The sequence below is a fragment of the Triturus cristatus genome, chromosome 8 (genome assembly GCF_964204655.1).
Source record: "Triturus cristatus chromosome 8, aTriCri1.1, whole genome shotgun sequence".
Classification (NCBI taxonomy): domain Eukaryota; kingdom Metazoa; phylum Chordata; class Amphibia; order Caudata; family Salamandridae; genus Triturus; species Triturus cristatus.
In genome coordinates this window covers 67,648,169-67,675,880 of record NC_140591.1, presented here as the reverse complement: position 1 = coordinate 67,675,880, position 27,712 = coordinate 67,648,169, and the positions used below count along the sequence as shown (strand labels likewise).

The 27,712-nt window shown below is 48.8% G+C and overlaps 1 protein-coding gene across 4 annotated transcripts in view; it reads left to right on the top strand.

Annotated features, from left to right (window-relative positions):
- The window catches only part of LOC146801341 (uncharacterized), a 202,521-nt gene that overhangs the window by 132,167 nt on the left and 42,642 nt on the right, over positions 1-27,712 (top strand). For all 4 annotated transcript variants that reach the window (XM_085620992.1, XM_085620991.1, XM_085620989.1 and 1 more), the window contains one exon: positions 15,396-15,515. In XM_085620992.1, coding sequence (XP_085477118.1) covers positions 15,396-15,515 — 120 coding nt within the window. The remainder of the gene's footprint in view (positions 1-15,395; positions 15,516-27,712) is intronic.

Here is a 27,712-nt window from a genome sequence, read left to right as displayed (position 1 = left end):
TAGGGCTTGGGGACAAAACTAAAGCGCTACCAGGATTATTAGTACAAGTATTGCCACGTTTATTAACTACGAAAAAGGAAGACTGGGGAGCAATCTCAGCTTGCAAACAGAAACCCGATGAAGACACTAGTGATTTTTATTCCCGATTTGAAAAATGTTTTGGTATTAATAGCGGCCTGAAAGCAAGTAGCGATTCATATCCACATCTTTTTGTAACAAAATTAGTCGAGAATTCCTTGCCCCAGGTTAAGAACAGAGTATTGAAAGTAGAGAGCTCTTGGCAAGCTAATACCCCGTCACAAATGTTACAAATGTTACAGTACCACCAGAATAGAATTAGAGAAGAACAAGAACACGAACAAAGACGCATGAAAGACACGAAAATGAAAATGCTCGTCGCCCAGTCAGTTCCAGCTGACAGTCATAAAAAGGGTGCGACACAGTCCAGTAATTCAGCGGTTCCTGTTAAAGGGACATGCAACTATTGTAAACAGCCAGGTCATTATATAAACGATTGTGCAGTTCTGAAACATAATATCTCTACGGGTAAAACCAAGGAGAGACCGCGTCCACCTAGACAGGATCAGATCCAACCACAAGTACCTCAGAATGTACAGCCTATGCCAGCTTCACAATAGACCGTAGCGGTACCACAACCACAGCCTAGTGTCGCAACACAAAACACGACACGACAGATGTACCAGTATGCACAAAATGACTATCCCGATTATCAGCGATACACATGAAACAGCCTAGAGAGGGAGGTTGGCTTACCCCTTATTGAGGTTCCTGTAGATCAAGAGGGTCCTTATGTACATAGTCAAGTATTAGGGAAAGACAGAAAGTTTTTAATTGATACAGGGGCAAGCAGAACAACTATAAGTCACGACGAGGTTCCAGGGGCACCCCTCTCAGGCTCACAGAATGTTTCCCTTGGATTTTCAGGAAAACCTATTGTTAATGAAGTATCGCAACCTCTTCCTCTTGCAGTTGGTCCATTGACACGGACTACAGATTTATTGCTTACAAAATCATGCCCGGAAAACTTGTTAGGTATAAAGACACTGAAAGCTCTAGGAGCTGTAATATGTTGTTCCCCGGAGGGGGTACGACTATTTTTGCGTGACTTTAAAGGTCACTACGTATTTAGAGACATGGATCACCGGTTACAGAATGTCCCTGCACATTTATGGGCACAAGGCCCCACTGATGTAGGTTGTATGCATATTACACCATATCGAGTCACACTCAAAGCAGGAGTGGTATTACCACGAATTCGACAATACAAGTCACCTCCAGATGCTGTAGTGGCTTTGCTGCAAATCATTGACGAGCTCATTGCACAAGGAGTGGTTGTGGAAACCGACTCCAATGTATGTAATTCTCCTATTATTCCAATTCTTAAACGAACTGATCCTAATGCACCCCCAGTTTATCGATTAATTATTGATCTGCGCGAATTGAATAAATGCATTGTACCACAGTATCCCGTGGTTCCAGATATCTCTTCATTATTAACAGCTATTGATTCAGAAGCAACGTTCTTTACTGTAATTGATCTCAAAAACGCCTTCTTTAGCGTCCCAATAGATCCGGAAAGCCAATATTTGTTCGGATTTTGTTTAAATGGACGAAGCTTCAAATTTGCACGCGCACCTCAAGGATTCACAGAAAGCCCCAGCATCTATAGCCAAGCACTGAAAAGACAACTTGACAGTATCCACATGCCTGTTAACACTACCCTGCTTCAGTATGTCGATGATCTGCTGATCACCGCCCGAAGCGAACCCGAATGTGAAAAAGCATCACTGACGGTTTTACATTTTCTGGCCGACAAGGGGCACAAGGTGTCCCCTTCGAAGCTGCAATTCTGTGTTCAGCAAGTTGTGTACCTTGGGCACTTGCTGTCCAAGGGGGGGAGACAGCTCACACCTGACCGCATCCAGTTAATTGTAAACATGCCACCACCCAAGACACAAAAGGAGGTGCGGGCCTTCATAGGTCTCACTTCGTACTGTAGACAATGGATTCCCCAATATGCATTTCTAGTAAAGCCACTCATTCAGTTGACAACCCAGGAGGCAGCAACTTCGACTGTCCTCCCTTGGACTCAGGCACATACACAAGCTTTTGAAGACTTAAAGAAAGCCTTATGTCAAGCACCTGTTTTAGCGACACCATGTTACAGTAAGCCTTTTACACTTTTCGTTACAGAATGCGAAGGTACTGCCTTGTCAGTACTCACTCAGAAACAAGCAGGTTCACACAAGCCGTGTGCTTATTTTTCTAGCACATTAGATCCAGTAGCCCAGGCTCTGCCTACGTGCCTGAAATCAGTCGCAGCGACAGCTTTAGCGATCAGACAAAGCGATTCCATAGTATTAGGACATCAATTGACTGTGCAAGTTCCACATTCCGTGGAAGTTCTTTTAAACCGAACTCAGACTCAGCACTTGACTATAGCACGACTGACAGGTTATGGATTAACATTGTTCCAGCCACACATAGAAATCAGACGCTGTAGTACATTAAATCCTGCCACACTTTTGCCATTAAGTGGAACAGACCCATTGGCACATGATTGTATTGAAGTCATTACTATTACGACGAAACCCAGACAAGACTTGACAGACATTCCATTACCGGATCCAGACCTGACACTTTATGTGGATGGTTCATGCATGATAACAAGTACAGGAGAGTTAGTGGCCGCTTACGCAGTCACGACAGACACCGAAGTTATTGAAACGAATTGTATTGACACATTGTCAGCTCAAGCAGCAGAGCTCATCGCTCTGACACAAGCCTGTATTCAAGCCAAAAATAAAAGAGTCAACATATACACAGATTCACGTTATGCATTCGGAGTTGTACACGACTTCGGAGTCCTCTGGCGAGAGAGAGGCTATTTAACTTCTCACGGTGCCAACATTCAACACGGTCCCCTCATTCAAGCTCTGTTAGATGCGATACATCTGCCTATTTCGATATCTATCATAAAGTGCAAGGCTCATACAAAAGTCACCGATATCATTTCCCAGGGTAACGACCTAGCAGACCGAACAGCTAAGCAAACAGCACAGAATCGGACTCATACACCTGACTTGACAAAGACAATAGTTCCGACATCGACACATTGCATGACAGTTAGGGATCCCGCCCTTGATGTAATTGACATACAGACACATGCTACATCAGAGGAAATCAAGAAATGGATTGAACTAAGAGGGATCCAAACAGATCAGGGATGGATGACGAAGGGAAAATCTACATGGTTTCTCCCCGACTCCATGGTTCAAGTTATTGTTAACACAATACATAGTCCAGCACATCAAGGAGAGAAAGCTATGTTTTTTTTTTTTTTTTTGAAACCGTTTATTGCAATCTCAAGAATATACAGGTATGGGCCTACAACCTTCCGGCCGGCCGCTAGAATGACAGGAGCATATGACATACATACAAAAACACTTGGCGTTGCAGAGGAGCAAAATCAGGAGGCATCAGCGTCGTGGGCCACATCACTCTGACCCCACAATACGGTTTCATTTTACACAAACAACACAAAAACCACACCCGCAAGGCAACCTGCAATCGACAGTAACAGCACGTGCTCCCCGAATGGGGGACCCCAGCCATCCACAGGAGTCTAAAGAGGGGAAGGGGAACAAATCGAGGACTGGGGGAATTCCGTGCTCGGGGCTAGGAAAGGAGTCAACTAAGGGGACGGGGCTGGTGAGGCCGCAGGCAGCAATGGTGGCGCGCAGATACCCCCGCGGTAGGCGTTCCAGGGGCCCCATACCTTCACCCATGCCCCAGGCTTACCCCTCGCCACATACACCACCTTTTCTCGGAACATGCACCAATCCATGTGTTCTTTCCAGGCCGACACCGCCGGGGGCCTCTGGGATCCCCACAGTTGAGCAATGTCACGCTTAGCTATCATATATCCCAGAGTCACCCATCGCGTCTGCGGAACCGAGTAGTCAGTTGGTTCCCACACATTCAGCAGGCATCTCCTCGCTTCAGGCAGCAGCGCGACATGCGTAACCACTCGCAGGACCTCATGCACACCACGCCAGAATCGCTCCACCTTCGGGCATTCCCACAAAATATGCAAAAAAGTCGCCAAAGCACCACACCCACGCTTACACAACCCATCCTCAGCATAGCCCATACGCAGAAGCCTTGGCCCCGTCATGTAAACCCGGTGGAGTATCTTAAGCTGGAAGAAGCGAAGGCGAGCCGGTATGGCCACCTCCTTCGGAGAGGCCACCGCGGAAATCCAGTCTTCGTCGTCCAACTCCAGCCCGTCGGCAACCCAAGCCTCGCGGAGGCCAGTCAGCAGGCCCGAGCGGTCATTAATCAATTTTTTGTAAATAAGGGAGATCGTGCTGTCCGGAACGTGGCCATCCAGCACTCTATCCTCCAGGGGGGAAGACTCCGGGATGGAGGCGACGTCTGGGAAGACTGAGCCCAGCGCGTGACGTACCTGCAAGTACCGAAAGTATTCACTGCCCTGCAGCTGAAACTCCGTCTGCAGCGTCTCGAATGTTTTAAATCCCCCTCTCGTCCAGAGGTCCCCCGCTTTACTGATGCCGATCGTGTCCCACTTCTCGAAGCCCTTCGAGGTCCACAGGGAGCCCAATCTCTCAGACGCGTACAACGGTGATGCCCGGGTCAAACGGTCCTTCCACCCCATAGCTGCGTTAGCCGCGTGCCATACTCGTACCATGACACGCGTAGGTCCCGTCAGGCGGGGGCCGGGCGCGCCAGAGTAGAGCGCTCGATTATAATCGCCACCAGGCAGGAGCATCTTGTCCATTTCAAATGCCGGGTTTAAGGCGGGCCCGTAAAGGCCATGATTAATTGCAGCCAGCTGGGAGGCCCAGTAATACCTTTTAATATCCGGGAGGGCAATCCCCCCGTCGTACCATGGGAGCGTCAACTTCGCCAGGGCAATACGCGGCCTCCCGTCCCAGAAAAGGCGGCGCTGTAGACTCTCCACCTCACGGAAGTAGCGCGCCGGGACTAAATCCATAGTATTCTGGAGAGCGTACAGGAAGCGTGGCAACGACATCATCTTAAACAATGCCGCCCGGCCGAGCGGCGAAAGCGGCAGGCGCCGCCAGCGCGCGACGTCCTCCTTCAAGCGCTGGAGGGGGGGAAGCAAATTCCGCTCGTAGCGGGCCTCCGGGTCCAGAGTAATGTAAACCCCCAGGTACCGAAACCCCTGTGAGGCAATCTGGATCGGACAGCCCGCGGGAGGACGGGAGCCTCCCCGGAAAGCACATACACACATGATTTAGCCCAGTTGATGACAAGGCCTGAATTGCGGCTGAATGAGCGCAAAACATCAACCAGGACAATCAATGATTTACGCGGGGAGGCTAGGTACAAAAGGATATCGTCAGCGTATAGGGACACGCGGTCCTCATATTCGGGGGTCCAACGGAGACCACGGATGGAAGGGTGCCACCGCAGCCACTCCGCCAGGGGTTCCAAGGCCAACGCGAACAGGAGCGGCGACAAGGGCCCCGTCCCAGCTCGAATGGGACCGATACTCTTCCATTCACCACCACCTGCGCCAATGGGCCCGAATACAACAATTTGACCCAGCTGTTGAACCCCGGGCCAAATCCAAACTTCGCCAGCATGGCCCAGATGTATGGCCACTCGAGCGTGTCAAACGCCATGGTGGCGTCTAAGGACGCCAATATGGCCGGCTCCCGCACAAACGGGACACGCGCGAGCACCCCGTGCAAGCGCCGCAGATTAAGGGCCGTGTTGTGATGGGGAATAAAGCCGGACTGGTCTTGGTGGACCAGGTCGCCCACCACGCCGACCAGCCGGTTGGCTAGCACCTTGGCGAGGATTTTGGGCTCCGCATTCAAGAGCGAGATAGGCCGGTAGGATGTAACCCGGTCTCGAGGTCTCCCCTCCTTGTGGATCACCACAATTGTAGCCAGACGTTGGTCCGGCGGGAGGGAGCCCAGCGAGTGGGCCGCCAGGAACATCGCACGGAGGTGGGGTGCCAGTACATCCGGTCGCAGCTTATACAGCTCGATAGGGATGCCGTTCGGGCCCATGGCCTTGCCGGATGCGACCGAGCGTATGGCGAGGGCAATTTCGTCGGCGGTAGGAGCGGCATCTAACGACACCCTGTCCTCCACCGAAAGGGAAGGCAGCGCGATATCCCTAAGCAGGGCATGGGAATCATCCTCCGAGCAGGGAGAAACCGGGGAATACACCTCGCGAAAATAATCCGCGAAACAAGAGACGATGTCTTCTGGCTCGGTGACACGCACACCATCCATCCTCTCAATCAGCGGGACCACACGACTCGCTCTCTCCTTTTTATCCAACCATGCAAGCAGTTTACCAGCCTTATCACCCACATCATACAGTCGCCCCTGTTGCTCTCTATAGAGGCCCCTGGCCGCATCCGTGACGAGGGCCCTGTAGGCCGCCTGCTTAAGTTGTAGGACATGTAGTGCAGCATCCGTCACCCCACCCTCTAGATCACCCTCCAATTCAGCGATTTCGGCCTCCACCCGGGTCACCTCCTCCTGCTCGCGCCTCCGGGCATGGGAAATAAAGGAGAGGGCCTCCCCTCTAAGAACTGTTTTGAAAGCTTCCCACAGGGAGATAGCCGAAGGGACGGACCCCACATTCTCATCGAAATACCGCTGCAAGGATTTAATCAAATCAGCACGAATGGTGGGGTCGCGCAGGTACCAGGCATTGATTGGAGCTACTCTGCCCTCCCCCCTCGGGAAGACATCAACGTGCAACAGGAGCGGGGAGTGATCTGAAATACCCCGCGCCAAATGGCGCACCTCTCCTACCCTCCCAACATAGGCCGCAGGGACAAGGACATAATCAAGCCGTGAGAGGCTACCATGGGCACCCGAGTGGAAAGTGTACTGCAGCTGCGTGGGATGTTTTAAGCGCCAGCAGTCCACCAATCCCAGTGTATCTAAGAAGCCGGACAGCCACGCCTGCGCCCGGGGGAGGTCCCTAGGGGGGTGACGATCCACGGTCCCAGAAACCACCGCATTGAAGTCCCCCCCAACCACCAGAAGCCCCCCCGGAAGGTCAAGGAGGAGGCGCCCTAGGTCTGCGAAAGTCGTGGACTGTAACCCCGGTGGGACGTACACTGATACAAAGACAACTACTTTACCCTCCATTCTCCCCACTAAGACAGTGTAGCGTCCCCTCTCATCATGGCGCACCTCGTCTATTTCCAACGGGAGCGAGTTCTTCACCATGATGCCCACCCCCCCGTGAGCCCGACGTGAAGCCCGAGTGGGCCACCAAACGATAGCCACGCCGATTCATGGCACAAAAGGAATTACCAATAAGGTGTGTCTCCTGCAGAAAGACCACATCTGGCGAAAGTCGTTTCAAATACTGCAGGACCACACCTCGCTTAATCCTATCCCCCAGTCCGTTAACGTTCCAGGACAATAAAGTCAGGTCCCTACCCCCCATCACAAACAGAAGCCATCATTCGTCCCCCCGAGAGCACCTTAAAAACACAAATACAATAAAGGGTTTGCCTTGCGGTAAAAACAAACAACACCCCACCCCAACCCACCCATCCCAACAGAACTCCCCCCTCCCTGCACCCCTGCATGAGCCCAAATAGCCCCCCCAAAGTGCAGTGTGCCTGTCGCCCTATGAATGATTAAACTAACTAGTCCCCCAGAGGAGGAGGGAGAGCCCCCAAGAGACCCCGTACCACCTCCACAGGAGGGAGACTTAACGAACAGTCAAAAATGATGACAATGTTGTCCAGAGCAAGGCCTACTATTAGTCCCTCAGTCCTGATCCGGCGAGCCCTCCCCTCCAACCGCGCCCCCCCCACCCCCCCGGCCCCGATCCCCGGGCAAGGAGTCCAACCAGTCCCCGGCTGCCTCGGGACGATCAAAAAAGTGCGTGCGGCCATCCACCTCCACCCGCAACTTAGCTGGAAAAAGCATCGCATACTTGAGGTTCAGGTCCCGTAGACGACGTTTGACTCCGAGAAAGCTCAGTCTCTGCTTCTGGACCGCTGGGGTGAAATCAGGATAGAAGTTCACATCCATATTGTCAAGTCTGACCGGTCCTTGTTGCCTAGAAGTCTGAAGGATAGCGTCTCTGTCCCGAAAGTTGAAAATCCGGGCAATGAGAGGCCGCGGAGGGGCTCCGGCCTTAGGTCTTCCTCCGGGAACCCTGTGGGCACGTTCCACCGCAAAGAATTTACTCAGCCCCCGGGGCTGGAGATGGGTGAGAATCAGATCCTCCACAAACAGGTCCGCCGCCGCCTCCTCACGTCCCTCCGGCACCCCGACAATGCGGACATTGTTCCTCCGGGCCCGACCCTCGGAATCCTCCAGTCGACGATCCATCAGGGCGCTCGCCTGGCCGAGCCGGTGCACCTCCTTTTGGAGGGCCGCCACGTCCGCCGTAAGGCCCAAAGTGGTGTGGGCCAAAGAATCGACCCGGTCATTGGTCTTGGATAAATCGGCCCTCACCAGGCCAACATCCACGTGGACCGAGTCAATCTTTTGCGCCAGTGTGTCAAAGCGCTGGTCCACCGAGGCCTTCATCTCGGCGATAGCGCCCATAACATCTCGCAGGGTCAGATCCGCGGGCAGCGTAGGAGCATCAGTCGGGCCCTCAGGGTACCGATGCGGCACCTCGGGAGATCCCTTCTGGAGGGTGTAGCGGTCCATGCTGTTGGACTGATGGGCCGCACCACGGCGGGTCGATTTCACCTTTGCCCGGTCGCCATCTTGCTTTGTGGACATGGTTTCAGTCCCCAAATCGTGCCAATCACCTCGGGCAAAGCCGACAAACCAGTTCACGGGCTCCGGGGGGGGGCCACCACAGGTCCGCAGGACGGATCACAGCCGGCGGGCCAGCAGGGCACCCCAACGAGGCCACACCACCGCACACCGCCCCGCAACCCAACCTCGCCCGAGCAGCAAGGAGGGTGCAAAAGCGAAAGTGAAAGTGCGGGGTACGCGAGTCGCCCAGCCCTGCCCGCCGCTGTTGATCACTTTGTCTCCGGATCGCCCCGCGACTCCAATCCGGGGGGCCGGCGTGGAGAAGGCCGCAAACCTCAATCGGTGCTCCCGCCGGTGTCCGAGGTCCAATTTGGAAACGGAAAACGGGTGACACCTCAGCTCGGGCTCACCAACACAGTCCCCTCATCTAGGACAGGATATTTTCAGGATTTATGTAGGAGGTCACGGAGGTCCTCGGGAGCCTCGCACCTACGCGGCCATCTTGGTTGCGCGCTAGGCTCCTCCTCGAGAAAGCTATGTTAGGCAGTATTCAAAACATTTGGTTTAATAAACACTTACCAGCTGCAGCCAAACAGAAAGTGCGTACTTGCATGATTTGTTGTCAGTTCAACCCAGGTAAAGGCGTTCCTGTAGAGCAAGGTGGATTTCAACCTCCTGATCACCCTTTTGAAGTCCTCCAGATGGATTATATCCAGATGGAACGTTGTCGAGGATTCAAATATGTCCTCGTAGTTGTATGCGCACTTTCTCGTTGGACAGAAGCATATCCAGTCTCAGATTACACTGCCCCGACCACTGCCAAGCAGCTGGTTCGTGAATTCTTCCCACGGTATGGTTTGCCCCGCATCGTGTACTCAGATAACGGCCAACCGTTCTCATCCGAGCTAATGAAACACATTTCACTCCTGTTAGGCTATCAATGGAAATTCCACTGTGTCCGGCATCCCGAGGCAGCAGGGCTCGTGGAACGTCATAATCAGACTCTGAAAATTCGACTCTCTAAAATCTGTAGAGAGAAAGGCGTCGACTGGATAGTAGCTTTACCAGTTGCACTCTTTTACATGAGAATGATAGCACATTCTCGAACAGGGCTATCCCCGTACGAGGTGGTCTTCGGTAGGCCACCAAATATGTGGGGGACGCCTATACCTCGTAAAATCACTGATGTTGATTGTAATATGCTGACAGATTACCTTGCTTCCTTGATGTCTGCACTACAATCTTGCCGTTCACAGGTAGCTGCAGCCTTTCCCGACAACACCGAGGTGAAGCCCCATGAAGTGGTTCCCGGAGATTTTGTTTTCATAAGAAATTTCGACAGGAGGAGCCCGCTGGAGCCTCGCTGGCAAACGCCGAAATTAGTACTCCTGACCACGAGGACAGCAGTGAAGATTGAGGGTCGCAAGGGTTGGCTACATTCGAGCCATATCAAGAAATTTCATGGACTGCCTTCTGATTTGAACTCTCAGCCCTGCCCTCCTCCACAGACTGATTCAAAACTCCCCCTGGTCGAGAAAACTGCTGCCCAAGAATATAAACTGAAACTAAGGTCTAGCAAGTCAGACAATTTGATTGTTTAAGTCCTCTCCTAGGTGAATCGGTTAAATTAGTCTCTGACATGTATCCTCTAGACCGAAATCGAGAGAGAGATAGACAGAAACAGCTCAAGAAACGTGCATATTGTAAATCACTTCATAGTCACTGTATAGTGACATTATTGATTATGTTTTTCCTAAATCTTCTGATTATTGCTGCAAGTATACTATTGCACATATACTATCCTATTTCCAAGCGTGCTCATTCTGCTTACAATGTTACTGCCGAACATTCTTTTAGCGAATTACCTCCACATGAGTTGCCCTACAGACTTGCGCTGCGCAACAACACATTCATTAGTATGTTACATCACTCCCATCAGGCCAACAACGCTACAAATTGTTGGATATGTGGCCGACTCCCTCCCTATCAGAAATACAAGGGAGTTCTGCCTCTCTTTCCGTATCCATTCACACACAATGGTTCCTGTGGCGCATGGTTTAGTTTGATTAATTCTTTAGATTCAAATACCGTAGTTTACCAGAGCAACTGGGTATGGGGAAACCTGAACTTAGTTTTGCTTAAAGCCTGCTACCCTAACAAGGAGGGACTTCCCAAAAGGACAGGAACTGATCTAGAAAATGAAGTATATGGATTAGGTAATTTTACACTTAACCTCATGATTCTAAATGTTGAATCTGAAACTGCACTAGTCTTGCCTGCTATGTCAGTATTACCAGTCAAAGGTGAATTATGTGTAAGAAAGAATGGTTCAGTACATCTGGGTCATAGTAAATGTACTACTGTGATCGAATTCAGTGATAAAGGCAAGTCTACATTTAGAGCTTCCCGTCATTCCTACTTCATTTGTGGTCATACCGCATATATACGTTTACCTCTAGATTGGGATGGTACCTGTTACATTGCATTCCTTCTGCCACCTGTTTTCCTAGCCCCTCCTGATTATCATAGAAATACCCATCTAGTGCACAATAGACCCCAGAGAGATCTCCCGATTGTCGACTACACTGAAACAGCATGGGAACAATACACAGACTTCAATAAAGGTCTCTTTCCCTACATAGGTGTTGTCTCTAATAGTAAACAGATACGCAGATTAACCAGAACCCTTGAAGCAGTAGTGAATGAAACTACCTCTGCCCTAGGCAACTTAACAGAGGAGCAGTCTGCGATGCGGATTGTTGTTCTCCAAAATCGTCTTGTCCTTGACGTCATCCTGGCCGATAGGGGCGGAGCCTGTAGAGTCATCGGATCGAGTTGCTGTGTTTTCATTCCAGAAAACGCGCCATCCGTATATAAGGCCATAACTCGTCTTCATAAGATCGCAAGCCAGATACACCAGAGTCCAGGCACCTGGACATGGTCCGGTTGGTTCTGGAGCGTGTTGTCAGCCTGGGGATGGAAAGTCCTATCCTTCCTAGGTATTGCCCTTCTCATAGTATTCAGTTGCTGCCTGTGTCTACAATGTGGACCAGCGATTTGCGGCCTGTGTGCCACATCATGTATTCCACGTTCAAGTTCTCATTCAAAATCCCGGAAGAAGAAAGAAGAACAAATGATGTTACATGAACAGATTGATGGATTCCTGAGGATCGATATCTCATGAAGGGTCCGTAGGGGACAAGGAGGGAATGAGGAAATATGAATTTTATGATCAATTGTGTCCCCTATCTTAGACCCCAACGGCTCCATGTACATGTTACAAGTACATGTATGTTCCCTCCACTTCCAGCTATGAAGACGCAAATACATATGCGTCCAACGTTAACATGTCCTCTTTCAGATCCACCATGAATGGGTCGGATATTCCGTTCCTAAGTATGCCTTGCCACCGTCTTTATATGGTGTACTTTTCACGTTTTTCAGCTCTGGTGAGTTAGGCCCTGAATTCTGCCATCGAGCCTTTTCCTGCTTTCTGCCTCTGAATGCTCCAGCCTGGACCTGCATCTGTATCCATGACCTTTGTCTTACTTCCTGCGCGGCTAACGGTGCCTGGCCCGGCCTGTTGCCTGCCAAGACTGTATTCAGCCTTCAAGTTATCTGCTCCGCTCCTCGAGAAATGCATTCCTGTCTAGTAGTTTAGGTAAACATCCTTCCAGCTACAGAGCAAAGGGCCCGGCCTTACTGTCTCCGTGCAAGTAATTCATAGTTTCTGTTGCCATGGTAGGCCCATGCCCCCTCGCATCTCATGTAGACACATAGACGCTTATACACGCACTAGAAGTCAGTATAGGATAGCCTCTGCCTGAGAGACCTTTCCTTCCAGATAATACAGTTCCTTAAACACAAGATATTAGATACGATTTGGGATTAGGTTGTTCTGACATCCCAGACTTCTGTCTCCACATGTAGGGCTCAATATCAAGTCCCCTTCACCCTCCAGTTACACGTCAATCACACGTCATGCTACTGTGCGCGCATCTCTGCCATGTATTTCTGCTGACTTTGCAGGATTCTCTTATGGATCCACCCACCTGTGTCATCCTCAGAATGACGTTTCTAGTACACGCCCCTATGCACACCTATTGTAACGCCTTTTTCATTACGTATGTGTATTCTTATCTCTCTTCTCAGCTGTCACGCCTTCTGCATCTGTCTTCACTGTAATGCATTTACTATATAAATGATAACCTGTCAATAAAGTATTGCACTATCCCTTCCCGAACCTTCGTGGTGACGGAATCCGATTGCCTGGTTCGAACCAATTCCTTTGTAAGGAATAAATCCCCTTTTTAAAACCTCAAATACCACGGATTCTGCCTCTTATTTTTACTGAGTTATTCTTATTGAATTTTACCGCATAAATTAAGTCTAGGTAATTAAAATTTACCACAAAGGACGTCACTGAATGTTAATTTTCATTAAAATAGGATTCCGTGGTCTGCACTAATCCTGTCTGTATTAGAGGAACTTTGAGGCACTCTGGGTGTAGAGATATGGCTCGACGTGCACCTTGTGTCTCCGCCGCTTAGCAGGCCCACAGAGGGGAGTGGTCTGAGATTCCCCGTGCCAGATGACGCACATCTCCGAAATAGGAAACTCTATCTGCAAGGGCAAGAGACTGTTGTGTGCCCCTGAGTGGAATGTGAAGTGTTGTGTCTGCGGATTTTGGGTGTGCCAAACATCTACGAGCCCGAGGGCCCTCAGAAAATCTACCAGTTGCGAGGGAAATCGCGGCGGCTCTCTAGGGGGGGTGACGATCTTGAAGATCACACAGTGTCATGTTGAAATCCCCTCCAATTAGGAGCCCACCCTCTGGCATGTTCAGTAGGAATTTACTCAGGTCAGGCATGGCTAAGTTACGTAATGCCGGTGGCATATAGACCGAGACAATGTTGACAGACTACACCTCCCAATGCCTCGTAATTGCCGTAAATCTACCCTGTTCCTCTGTCCAGGTCTGTTCTACTATAAAGGGAAATTGTTTCAGCAGAAGAATACCCACTCTCCTTGATCTGGAGGTAAAGCCAGAGTGCCATAACAACGCATGCCTTACATCGCATGCCTTTACAATGCAGTTGTTACAACGACTGCGTTGTTACAACCTGAACCATTACATTGCAAGTCATTTCAACGACTTGTTGTAGGGGGCGCACTGTTGTTGGAAATAGAATCCAACACCTTCTCTGCTGTTGCACAGACTGGAGTAGGAATAGTAAATTATACTAATCCTAAGTCCAGCGCGCCCCCTACAGCAAGTCGTTGAAGTGACTTGTGATAATAGTTTGTGTTGTAACAACGCAGTCGTTGCAACGACCGCGTTGTAAAGACATGCGATGTAACGCATGCAAAGTAAATAGTGTATATAGTATATATTCATTTATAGCCCCACCTGTCAAGGGCTCTGCAGGAGATGCCCACTAGCAGTGGCGGCTCCTCGCGGGAGTGCTGCGGGGCGGGGCGGGAGAGGGGCTGGGTAGGGGGTAGTAAACTCCGGCTTACGGCTGAACGGAGTTAAGTACATAAATAAATAAATAAAACGAATTACATTGCGTGCGCTGCATCACGCGCGCATTGCAAGCGTTTGGCCGTAAGCCAGAGTTTACAACCCCCCACCCTGCCCCTCCCCTGCCTCACCGCCCCGCAGCACTCCAACGAGGAGCCGCCACTGCCCACTAGATGAGTTCGCTGCAGGAGGACCACATCCGGCAGACGTAGTTGAATGTATTATAGTGCCAGCCCTCTCATCAATTTATCTCCCAGGCCATTGACATTCTATGAGAGCAATCACAGCCTGGGGTTAAGTGTCGTGTCTTGCATGCCTTAATCCTAAATAGAGCGTTCCTTCTCCCACTCTTGGTATGTTTTGAGTTTGCAGGGTCGCCTTGAAGGCAATAACTGAATGATGGTCTTTGACAGTGTATCGCATAGTGACGAATTGCGGCTGATGTAGTACATCATGGGAAGTATTGGTTAGAACGTGCGGCTGCCATTCCCTTCTCTTCTAATCTTACCTACTATAGGACCTAATAACTATTGCTTTCAGCAACGAAAAACTCCACCCACTCCCAGCGTCTCTGCATGGCGGACTTAAAACTACCCGCCTCCCCAACACTGCAGAGTGCCTGTCATCCCTGCCCCACACCAAATCCGGAGGCGGTATCCCGACTGCCCCCGCAGCCCTCCCGCCCTCCTTCCCTATAGGGAATAACAAACCTTGCACGGTACCAATAAAGTGTAGAGTGTCCCAGCTGCTTAAAGACGGGGTCAAAATTAGGAGAAAATCCCTCTCCCCACTGTGGGGATACATAGGACTCAGAAATGAAAATGTGGACTTTTCAGCTAAGAACTTCGCAAGTCACAAATGAGGCTTTCACCTAACAGTGTTGAAAGGCATGGATGGTGCATGAGGATGACCCCTAAGATTTCTTTTAGTTCAGAAGTTAGACTCCAATTTCAGAAAGCCAATGTAGTCATGGGAGTGCCCCCGTTTGACACTCTAACCTCAGAAGACCTATTTCTCGCTTTTTAGAGCCTACTTTTTACTGTGTTTTCCTATTCCGCTACCCAATGTCTCATCTCTTGACTGTTTATCTCTTGATGCAGAGGATATTGAAATGGGGTCTGTTTTTGTGGACCTAGAAAAGAAGTTCAATGCCGAAGAAGTCAACGCGGTGGAGGAGACCACTTCGATCATCAACAAGATGTCTCCCAAACCGGCCCCCGGTAAGACAGGGTCTCCTTTAAAGTAGTTGCATAGCATACAGTACTGATGAATACAGGCCCCAGCTAGGCCCGCAGGACACAAGGGTTCGCTCTCCTGTAATGGAATCTATAAGGAAGTTGGCACGGAAACTGCAAAGTACAAAGACAGCATTTATTAACCCTTAAGGGTGGTCCTACAATCCACACAACACTCTTCAGTATTGCATAGAGTAGCACAAAGAACTTACGTACATGGTCCCCTTTTATACACAATAGAGGGGCTCATAAGTGGGTGGATACAACATGAAGTCGAGGAACATTACCATTTATGGTCATTTTCGATACTGAATCAATATGTGGGCGGAGCTAACGCACTCCTTGAGCCCGCGAAAACATGGTCAAGCAAGGCTAACTGATAACAGATGTGGTCAGGTCTGGGCATGTGCCAGATGGACAAAGGAGCTATTTATAGACTGTTACTAGGCAGATTACAAGAGCAACTAACACAGAGGTTGGACTCTTCTCGTGGGGAACACGTGAAAGCATGACAATACAAAATGGAGTCCAAGCTTCGGTCAACATAACAGAGAAAACACGATCTATAAAAGGGGAATTAATGTCTTTAGTAAATGCTTAATCACATCGTTGTTTCAATTTACAACAGACGACCCTTTCAGCATTTACTGAAGACATCCGGTTTGTTAGGATAATCATCATATATGTCAATTGTCATCATTTCTTCAACTTCTTTAGCTAAACGGTTTTGGTGGGCAACATCGGCAATAGCTTTCCTATCAGGGATACAGAATGATACACATAATGAGCAGAGCAAGGGACCACATTGAACGCAGATACAGCACGAAAACAGAACCGCCACAATAATACAGAGACCAGTTAGAACCTTCCATCCCCAGGCGGTAATTAACGCCCAAAACCATCCAGAAAAGGACCAAGTGCCGTTTTCTGTATGGATCTCAGCTACAATTTTGTGCAGTTTATTGATGGCATTATAAACTGATGGCGTATGATCAGGGATAAACACACAACAGCTACTTCCAATAATTTTACATGCTCCTCCTCTGTCAGCTAGCATAACGTCTAATACCATACGATTCTGCAATGCAACAATTCTAGTAATCTGCAATTCCTCCGTAAGATTCCCAAGAGCAGCAGCAGTCTGATTTGTCACAGCTTCTACCACTCTTGTTAACCTTCGGATCTTCCTACTGTTCAGGGCAGCTCCAACAAAGAAAAACAGTCCTAAGTTAAAATCAATATACTGTTGCAGACTGGTATCAGTCTGATCTACATCATCAATTGATAAAGTACGTTTATACCTATTTACAGTCACATTATTCAATAATTTCAGATCCTTATGATAAGATGCGGGTGCTAGGAATACAGGAGGTAATAGAAATGATACATAGCATACCCCAGACCACCCAGCCGGCAGACGGTAATAACCTTTATTTCCACACACAAAGTACGTATTATGGGAGGCTAAGAAGGTACTATTGTTCAACCCATCAATATTCAAAACAGTAATGCAATCACTAACACCAACAGGGATGAAACCCACACTCTGGACACACAGGTCCGCTTGAGCTTGTGCTACTTGGATCACAAATTTGTCTTTTCCCACAGTGTCTCTTGTGTTCGTGAAGATGTAGGGAATGGATTCATTGTCTGGTCGGTACTCTTCCCACTCCCAAATTGTCCCATTCGCTTGTGGATACCCATTTTTGTCTTGATGGCATTCTTTATTAAGTCTAAAAAGCAATCGTCCCACTGTCGGTTTCCGAGTGGCAAAAAGCAAAGTATACCATGCTCTACAAGAGCCATTATGAGAGAAAGGAAGTGGTATAAATGGCGTTCCTCCTTTCTTCTGATGAGCTGGCATCATCCCACATATCCAACAGTTCGTAGCATTCGTAGCAACGTGGGTATGATGCAGCATCTGGATGAAAGTGTTATTCAAGTAAGATTGTCGATGCTTCAACTCTTGATACGGTAATGTATAAAAGTAGTGCTCCTCAGGCACCGGAGTTGTCAACACAAGAATCTTCCGAGCGGGAGTTACATCCTCCACGAACCATGTGGTTATCCCAACAATGGCTACTGTCAACATGAACCCTAATGCGCAAAGGATTTTCTTTTTCTCCATATCAAAGCAAAAATAAAACCCAATATCTTCCTGAAACTAAAAGTCTGTCAGAACTCTTCCCCTTGGGCAGCGGTTGATTTCTTCACCAGCGGGCCAAGACGGGTGTCGCTACACTAATGCAGGGCTGATCCCCCCCCCTTGCCTCATCGGCTCTCCGTTTCACTAACCCAAGGGCCATTCTGACAGTATGTCCCGATACTGGAAAACTCACTTCCTTGGTCGAAGATGATATCGCCTTCCTCCAGGAATCGCGTGGTCCGGAAAGAGCTCCTCAGTAGCGTTTGGCTCCGCAGCACGGCCTGTCTCTGCAGCCAGGATTTCTCGTTGATCGGTCAGCACGGCAGGTTCCACCAATCCAGGCGGCACCTTCCTACAGTGCAGGGAATGGATCCAATTCTTTCTGTTGGAGACTCGCACAGCCGTCCTCGTTGCGAGGAGGACCTGCTCAGGGCCCACCCATCTCGGCTCCAAACTGTTCGTTCTGTCGAAGACTTTCACCATGACATGGTCACCGGGCCGGAGACCATGTCCTTCGCCGGTAGACCGATCAGGGAGCGCCTCTCGGACCTGTTGATGGATAGAAACCAAGTTATCCGTTAACTGTGCCAGATAATCGCTCATCATTACACAAGGTACATCATACACAGCCTTAGGTCTTGGTGGACCCCAAATATTCATTGGGCGTCCAAAAACGATCTCATATGGCGTAAGGCCAGTTCGAGAGTGCGGTACTGATCTAATTGACAATAACGCCAGTGGCAGAGCGTCTGGCCAAGTCAAAGACGTCGAAGCTTGAATTTTGGCGATCTTAAGCTTCAGTGTACCATTATACTTCTCAACTAGGCCTGCAGACTGAGGGTGAAACACGGCGTGGAACTTTTGAGTGATGCCTAGGCCCTTCAAGACATACTTTATAACATCCGCTACAAAGTGAGGGCCATTATCGCTCCACAGAAGTCTACAAACGCCATATCGGGGGAAAAACTCCTTCAGCAGCAGCTTCGCAGTAGTCATTGCAGTATTGTCTTTCGTAGGGTACGCTTCAACCCATTTGCTGAAAGCGCAGACCACTACTAGAACATACTTCAAATTGTTACAGCGCTCAAGCTGGATGTAATCCATCTGCAGAACCTCAAAAGGTGCAGTTGGTGTCACATATCCTCCTGCTGGAGTTCGGGTACCTTTTCCTGGGTTATACCTCAGGCAGATCATACAGGTCTGCACCACCCTCTTCGCTGTGCTAGCAATCTCTGGATGCTCCCAGACTTGGGTAAGCAATTTTACAATTGCGGAAGCTCCAACATGTGCTAGCCCATGTGCCATCTGAACCATAGGTTGTACAAAGGCCGTGGGTAATTTCCATCTATCCATCTGTTTATTTCTCCAGCAACCCTCGTCATCCAGTTCTCCCTCGCTAGCCCATTGTTCCCGCTCTTTATCAGAAGCGGTCCTTTGCATTTCTCGCACTTCCTCCTTCGCATCATGCCATCTCTCCACCTGTGACTTTACTACATACATGGCAGTAGTACCGGGCTGCATCGCAGTCTCCCGTGCTACTCGATCCGCTAACGCATTCCCTTCTCCAACTTTATCAACCACTTTCCTATGGGCGCTACACTTAACGATGGCAATTTTCTTTGGGTATGTCAATGCAGTTAAAAGATTATGAACTAACTCTCCATGCATTATCTGTACTCCATGTGACGTTAAAAACCCTCTCTCCTTCCAGAGTAGGCCGAAGTCATGCGCTACTCCGAAGGCATAGCGGCTATCTGTATAAACATTCACACACAGTCCTGTACTGAGCTCACATGCTCGTGTTAATGCTATCAGTTCCGCTGCTTGAGCTGATTTCTGTGGTATGCGTGCTGTCTCCACTATCGTTTGTAATGTGGTAATTGCATATGCTGCTGAAGTCGTACCATCTGGTAGCTTCAGACAGGATCCATCCACCCACAGTTCTCCATCTACATCTGGAAAGGGCGTATCCTGGAGATCAATACGACCCTTTGTTTGTTCCTCAGTCACGAGAATACAATCATGCGCTTTCCGCGCCTCAGGCTGGGTTTCGGGGTATGGCAACAATGTTGCCGGGTTTAACGTTACGCACCTTTTCAACGTAATATGAGGAGCCAAAAGCGTCAACTCATATCCCGTTAAACGGGCACTGGTCAAATGCTGCGTCTTTGTTTGATTAAGCAGGGCATCGACAGCATGGGGGACTAATACCAACAGCTTATGAGATAACACAATTCCCTCGCTTTGGCGTATTGACACAGCTGTCGCCGCAACCGAGCGAAAACACCCTGGTAATGCTCGGGCGACAGGATCCAGTACAGCCGAAAAATATGCACATGGGCGCTGCTTATCGCCATGCATCTGCACTAAAACTGACAATGCACATCCATCTTTCTCATGCACATACAACGAAAAGGGTTTTGCATAATCAGGGGTCCCTAACACTGGTGCTGAACAAAGGGCCTGTCGTAGTTGCTGAAAAGCAGCATCACACTCATCTGACCAAGGGATTGGGATAGGCGTGTCCTTTGTCAAGAGGGCTAACAATGGCTTAGCTATGTGCGAAAACCCCAGTATCCACTGTCTACAAAAAGAAACAAGGCCCAAAAATGCACGCACATCCTTCTGTGTGGATGGTCTCGGTGTATCCAAAATTACTTGGATACGATCCGGTGTGAGTGCACGTCCCTCCTTAGACAAAAGGTGACCCAAATAAGTCACCTTTGGTCTACAGAATTGCAATTTCTTTCTAGATACCTTATGATTGTGGGACGCTAAAAAAGAAAGTAAGGATAACGTACTTTTTTCACACAACTCCAGAGTGTCAGCCGCCAGCAAGATGTCATCAACATATTGAATGAGGGCGACCCCCTCGAGCAGAACAAAGGAATCCAATTGTCGTTTCAAAGCCTGACTGTAGATGCTAGGGCTTTCTGTATAGCCCTGGGGAATCCTACAGAAACGATAAGATCTATTATTCAATGTAAACCCAAAAAGATATCGGCTATCAGGGTGAATGGGAATGGAAAAGAAGGCATTCTTCAAATCAATCACTGAGAACATGGTCGCCGTAGGCGGGACCAAGGTAAGCAACGTCGTGATATCGGAAACCACTGGGTATTGAGGTATCACGATCTTGTTCACTTCTCTCAAATCAATTATAAACCGATAAACTCTGGCATCCGTATCCTTTTTCAATATGGGAAGAATCGGACTGTTACAAATGTTATAGGGGACTTCCTCAACTACCCCTACCGTTATCAAATCCTGCACTATCTGTGTGAGAGCCTCCTCACCCTCCGGGGAAATACGGTACTGTGGGAGGCGTGGTAACACCGCCCCCTCCTGGACGCTAATGTGGACCGGTGGAATCACCATCTGTCCTACATCAGTATCCGAAGTTGCCCACAAAGCACGAGGGAGGATAGATAACAGCGCATCTTCTGACATCGCACACATCCGTTCAGACCGGGGGTAATTGTCATTCAATATTACCCGCACACCAGCAGGGGAGCAGCGGATAGTAGCCCTAAAATGCTTTAACATATCAAGACCCATAATATTGTCCGGTGTGTACGGGGCAAGCAGAAACGGACAAGGTGCAGAAAAAGAATCAACCTTAAACATGAGGGGCTGTGAAAGAGGGCTTCGGGAGAGTGTACCGTCAAACCCTACCGATGTGACCATTAAGCCGGATGGGGGAGCCCCCGGAACCAATTGCTTAGATAGCGCACTACGTGTTGCTCCAGTATCCACTAGGAACTGATCAGTAGAGCCCAAAACCTCAGCCGATACATAAGGGCCCTTCTGATCGACTGGCACCTCAACTGATTCTAACCCCCATCCAACGCATTCCTATGCATGCTGAGAGTCATGGTACCCCGACCGGTCAATCCCTGACGCTTGATACTGATGCTGGCGATCGAAAACATTTGATCTATCTCGGTGCTGCCCAGCAGAGTCAAAACGAGCCTGTTCGTTAGAATTCCCTCGGAAGTTGGAGAAACCCCCTCTACCTCGCGGGCCACCGGGGGTATGCCCCTGACGCGATGCATGCAACACCGGGCAGTCCCTAGCCCAATGACCCGATTGCTTACAATAAGCACATTGGTTCCTATTCAAATCAGATCGGCCCGAGGGAGGACCATAAGATCCTCCCCTACCTCTATTACTACCCCGTCGGGGCGGGCCATAGACTTGTGCCAACATCACCTTCGTTTTCAAATCTTTCGATTTCTTTTCCTCCTGGCCCTTTGCTTCTTGCTCCTGACGCTCATAATACTGAGCGATAGTCAGGAGGGCCGTCGGTGTAGCGGAGGACCAAGAACTTTCACTCGCTTTTAGACGGGCCGCAACTGCCGGCAGCAGATTAGCCACATATTTATCCGCGAAAAGGTGGCGTCCCGTATCGTCGGTAAGCGACTGTCCACTAAAATCGTGAAACGTCTCCTCAAAGCGCGTAAAGAAGTCCGCAACTGACTCGTCAACTTTCTGTTTACATGCAGCTAACATATTCCAGTCAATCTTTTTAGGGGGGATAATTGTCTTCAACTTAGCCACAATAGCAGCAGGGAGATCTAAAATATTCTGGGGCGGTTTCTGCGCAGGCTTCCTCTCCCTATCCTCATCTTCCAGTTCAGACCACCGAGCCTTAAAAGTGGCAACATCATCTACCTTTCGCACAGATCGCCACATATCTGGTGGTAGAATAAGCCCAAAGAACAAATCTATATCTGCTAAAGTCATAACGCAAGAATTCAAGGCCCCCTCGACTTCTTCATAGAAGGCCGCTGGATTCTTGCGGGGGTCGGGCAGCGCATTCTTCAATGCCATAACATCAGCCCTATGCCATGGAGTGTAAACCCAATTATACACAAAATATCCCTTAGCATCGGCGGAGGTAATGTCCGAGCTAGTCCCCGCTCCTTTAGGAGGAACATACAAAGGCGCCGCCTCTCGCATCGGTTTAACATGCACTATGTCATCCTTATCTGACTGGGAGGTGGATGAGTGGCCCTCTGTTGTGCACGAATCCGACTGCTTCTCCTCCCCTGCTCGCTGGCGCGCTTTCTCTTTAAAGACCAGCACCTCGTCCCGCAAGGCGAACAGCCGCCGAGCCGTATCTGGAGCCTTAGAAAAAGAGAAAACACCATTACGCAATGCTTTAGCATCCGATGACACTTCGTCGGGCTCAAAAACACCAGAACGTTTCCGGAAAGCATCAATCACTTCCTCCGCAAAATGACCCAGAAAATACAATTTATCTCTCTCCTGCCACGGCCCCCAAGTATGGAATAATTCCTCTATGGATATCTTGCCGTTAAGTGCACGGAAGGAAATTTGCCGAAGCTCAGCCATTTGCTCGGCTGATAACATGGACCGCGTATCTACCTTACCCGTACCCGGGACAGAATCTTGCGGCCTCGGAGCAGATGCGCCGACATAAGGGGGCGGAGAACGATCTAGTAAATAAAAATCATCATCAAGATTATTAAGGACAGGATAAAGTGGCTGCCGAACAGCATATTGACCCGAAACTTGTAGCCTACGCTCCTTCTCTTGCCTGTCCGTCTGCTCTCTGTCCTCCCGACGCTTCGCTTCCTGTGCTCGCACATGATCATTCTTCCGTTGTTCTTTATCAAACAGCGCTTTCTCACGCTTCTCTCGCTCACGCACCTCCTTCACCCACAACCGTACACACTCAAACATATCCTGACGAGCACGCCGCTTACACATACACTGTTCCACATACTCAATCTTACGTATATCAAACGATCCATACAAAGGCCATCGCAACTCAGGATCTTTTTTTGTATATTTCCTCCATACTGTGCTGTACATTATGGAAGAAAGACCATGCTTCACATACATATCCCTATTAGGAGTCCCCTCTGGGGGAGCTGGAGCAGATTTCTCGAGGTTCAACCGGTTCCCAAAACAGCAACACCACTTACGGAGTGCGCTGAAAGCAGGCATGCTCAGAAATAATGCAAAATATGCAATATTATAGAAAAATGGCACTTAATCGTTGCGCCGTTCAAAGTTACACAGCTCCGGAGAAATCTCTCCACATTACCTGCCTATATGTGTTGCAACGCATATATATTCACAAAGACAAATACAAAATATGACTAGTCATCACAAATCAAACTCAAATAGCCAGATCAGGCTTCAAAAACTCGGAGCAAGTACCGTACACCGGTTCTTACCAATCAAGAGTCCAGATTCCAACTGCCAAGCTCCAAAATCGCCCAAACGGCTTTCACGGCAGGACCGACAGAAGAGGTCTCAGTCGAGGACCGGCGCCACCCAGACGGTCAGCTCGGAAGGGAAGGAAGAAAACCTCGGGATGCCAGGGCTAAGACGCCGCTGGCAGTGATCACGTCCCCGGCCCAATTCCTCACCTTCGTCGCGACCAGTCCTTCGAGCATCCGAGTCGCCGATGAGCCCCACGTGACGGGCGCCAATTGATGAATACAGGCCCCAGCTAGGCCCGCAGGACACAAGGGTTCGCTCTCCTGTAATGGAATCTATAAGGAAGTTGGCACGGAAACTGCAAAGTACAAAGACAGCATTTATTAACCCTTAAGGGTGGTCCTACAATCCACACAACACTCTTCAGTATTGCATAGAGTAGCACAAAGAACTTACGTACATGGTCCCCTTTTATACACAATAGAGGGGCTCATAAGTGGGTGGATACAACATGAAGTCGAGGAACATTACCATTTATGGTCATTTTCGATACTGAATCAATATGTGGGCGGAGCTAACGCACTCCTTGAGCCCGCGAAAACATGGTCAAGCAAGGCTAACTGATAACAGATGTGGTCAAGTCTGGGCATGCGCCAGATGGACAAAGGAGCTATTTATAGACTGTTACTAGGCAGATTACAAGAGCAACTAACACAGAGGTTGGACTCTTCTCGTGGGGAACACGTGAAAGCATGACAATACAAAATGGAGTCCAAGCTTCGGTCAACATAACAGAGAAAACACGATCTATAAAAGGGGAATTAATGTCTTTAGTAAATGCTTAATCACATCGTTGTTTCAATTTACAACAGTACAGGTATGTTATGTTGGCTGATGTGCCTCCTTTCTTTCCTTATAAATACACTAGGCAGTGATGCAAGGCATAAGACCCCTGGATCACACAATGCCCAGAGCCCGCTCCTGTGAAACCACAGTGAAATGATGCCAAAGGGGAGCTGCCACCAGGGAGATGTGTAGAAAGTTTTCGTTGATGATATTTGGTAGATTAGAGTAAGGAAATGTCTCCTTTTTTTAGTTTAACGTTATTTCTTCTATTTATTTGACATACAGATCCTTCCCTCTCAGATTATAATACTGTAGATAATGTCAGTTTCATGAAGCCAGAAAATAAAAAAATCTAGCCAGTTTTTGCCAATGACCAAACATAATAAAATAATATTACAAACCTTTTTCTCATACATATTCATTGTGGATCTCCCATCTTCAGTGGATTCAATATCCCAGCTATAGTTAGAGAATTGACGTGATAAACTACTTTCTGGAAAACTTAGGGCCAGATGTACTATGATTTCATTTTGCGAGTCTCTAATTGCGATTATTTGTGACTCGCCATTAGGGACTCGCAAAATGAAATGTACTAATGTGTCTCAGACATATTTAGCGACTCCTAATGGGATTGCAAATTACCTACCTCATCAATATTCATGAGGTAGGTCACAATTTGCGACCCATTGGTAATGGCCTGAAATCACAGGGATGGTGGCCTCCTGGGGTCAGCAGACCAGCATGTCTGTGATTGCTTTTGAAATAAAGCAATATTTTTTATTGAAATGCAGCCTGTTTTTCATGAAGAGAAACGGTCTGCAGTTCAAAAATAAAAATGAAACGCCACTTTTTCCTTTTCTTTTTAAGAGCAGGCAGTGGTCCCCGGGACCATCCTGCAAAAGATTCACCTGGGGCTGAAAATAAACAATTCCTGCTTGTAGTAAACTACCACTAGGATTTGAATCTGGGACACTCAGGAGATTAAACACGTGAGGGATCACTGCACCTTTTACCTTCCAAATGTAAACCCTCTCAAGCTACACCTGGAATTTCCTAACTTTAATATTAATTCTGGTATTTTAGGATTGCAGCCTTGCACCGTGTGGACGCAAGAACTTGTTTTCAGTTCAAAACTTTCATTTTTACAACCTAATGTATCCTGGGAGTTGTAGGCATCGTTTGCTTCCACTGAACCAATTGAAACATAATGACGTGTAACATGAAATCAAGGGCTGGAAACAGGGTTCCTCATTACGTGAGGCTGGGCAGAAACATTACACTCACTGGCACATCCATGCAATGTACCTGCGATGAACAGCCCAAACTTTTCAGTCACCTTTAATCGACCACTCAGAAACTTTTACGTTTGCTCAGGTAAACAGTGTTTGCATTCACCTCCGCATAGGTGTAACTTCTCAAGTTCTTGCAAGAGGATGCCCTGTTTTTAAATCTAGAGTCCAGGTCTAAAGGACCACTTCAAGGCACTTATGTTATGTTTATGATAAAAGAGGATGCTGCACTAAGGAAAGGCGTCTATTCAATGCAGGAAATAACAATAAATACTCCTTTCTAACAACCTTCAAGAAAGGATGCTATGAAGGTGTAGGCTTCTTCTTGGAAAAGAGACTTCCTCAGGTTTCATATCACCACAAAAAGCTTTAAGCTTTGGCCAAACATGACAGTAGAACAACTTTGTATCCCTACAATAATCTGTCGATCTGTGCTGGAATATGTGAATAGCAACAAACAAGAATTCAAGGTCAGGGGCCAGAGTACATGCTTGTCCTCGGTGATTGAGCAGTTCTAAGAAGATGACTCAGCAGGTCTTCACCTGCAGTTGCAGTGCCTGACCAGTGAATAATAACCTTTTCAGAGGGTACAACTGGAATTCTTGTACTACCTAGCTGTACCTTGGTAGAGAGAGCTAACATTTTCCCTTCTAATGTTTTAATGCTATTTGCACTTGATATTTTTTGCCTCAAATCTCCATTGCCTCTTTGTGTACCCCTGATTTAGCACAACAGTGGATCTTCTAAATCACACTTAGCCGTTCCATCACCAGTGCCAGCCGGTGGCGACTACTCGGTGATTGAGGAGATTCTGGCGCTTGACCTTGGGCCTTCCCTTACTTCTCTCCTGCCGTCTCCCATCGTCAGTCGGCTACTGATTGCTCCCATTCATGTGCCTGAGTTCCCCTCCTGCCCTAAGCAGTCCTACGCCGCCTACCCCGTACTCAGAGCCCAGCCACCTCAACCTGCAGATCCTCCACCCCCACTGGATGGCAATGAGGCTGATTCTGCAGGAGGAGTCCACAGAAGCCACAGAAGCCCATTGAAGTCATTGCTGCCCATGTGCAAGGAGGACCAGGTGTAAGGGGGGGGTCCAGGTAGCCGCCAGCAAACCTGTTGCAAGCCCTGAGCCCAGAGAGGGGGAGAGAGCCATGCCAATGCTTGCCGCACTGCTGGGGACTGCAATTTCTGTCATCCTCCTGCTCCTGCGCCTGATAACGTGCTTAAAACCGAGACGCTGGCCCGCGGCACGGGGCGCGCGCCTGGGCAATGCCCGGGCCAAGGGCGTGCCCGTCCACACCCATCGGAGCCCGTAAGAGGCTTGACTGGGCCCCCCCTCTAACTTGGCTAATCCTCCATGACATCTACAGAGGACCCTACTACGCCCATGGGGAAGCGGGAATCCAATTCCGTCGACCAAGGAGGTGAGCCTACTAATACTCTGGACTCCTTTCTCCTAAGGGCGTCGGTTGCTTTGGAGAGGGAGAAATAAGTTACTGAGCATAGACTTTCCTTAGGAGAGGCCGGAGTTTTAACTTTAACAACAAACCCTCCGAATCACGTGACTCAATCTGTGCCTATTGTCAACTCCCCATCTACCGCAATAAAAATCATTCGATCCAAATGTTCTAATTATCCTATTGCTCTTGGCAAAGTTAATCATTCCCCCACGGAACCTCCCACTAAAAAGAAAAAGGGAATAGGGA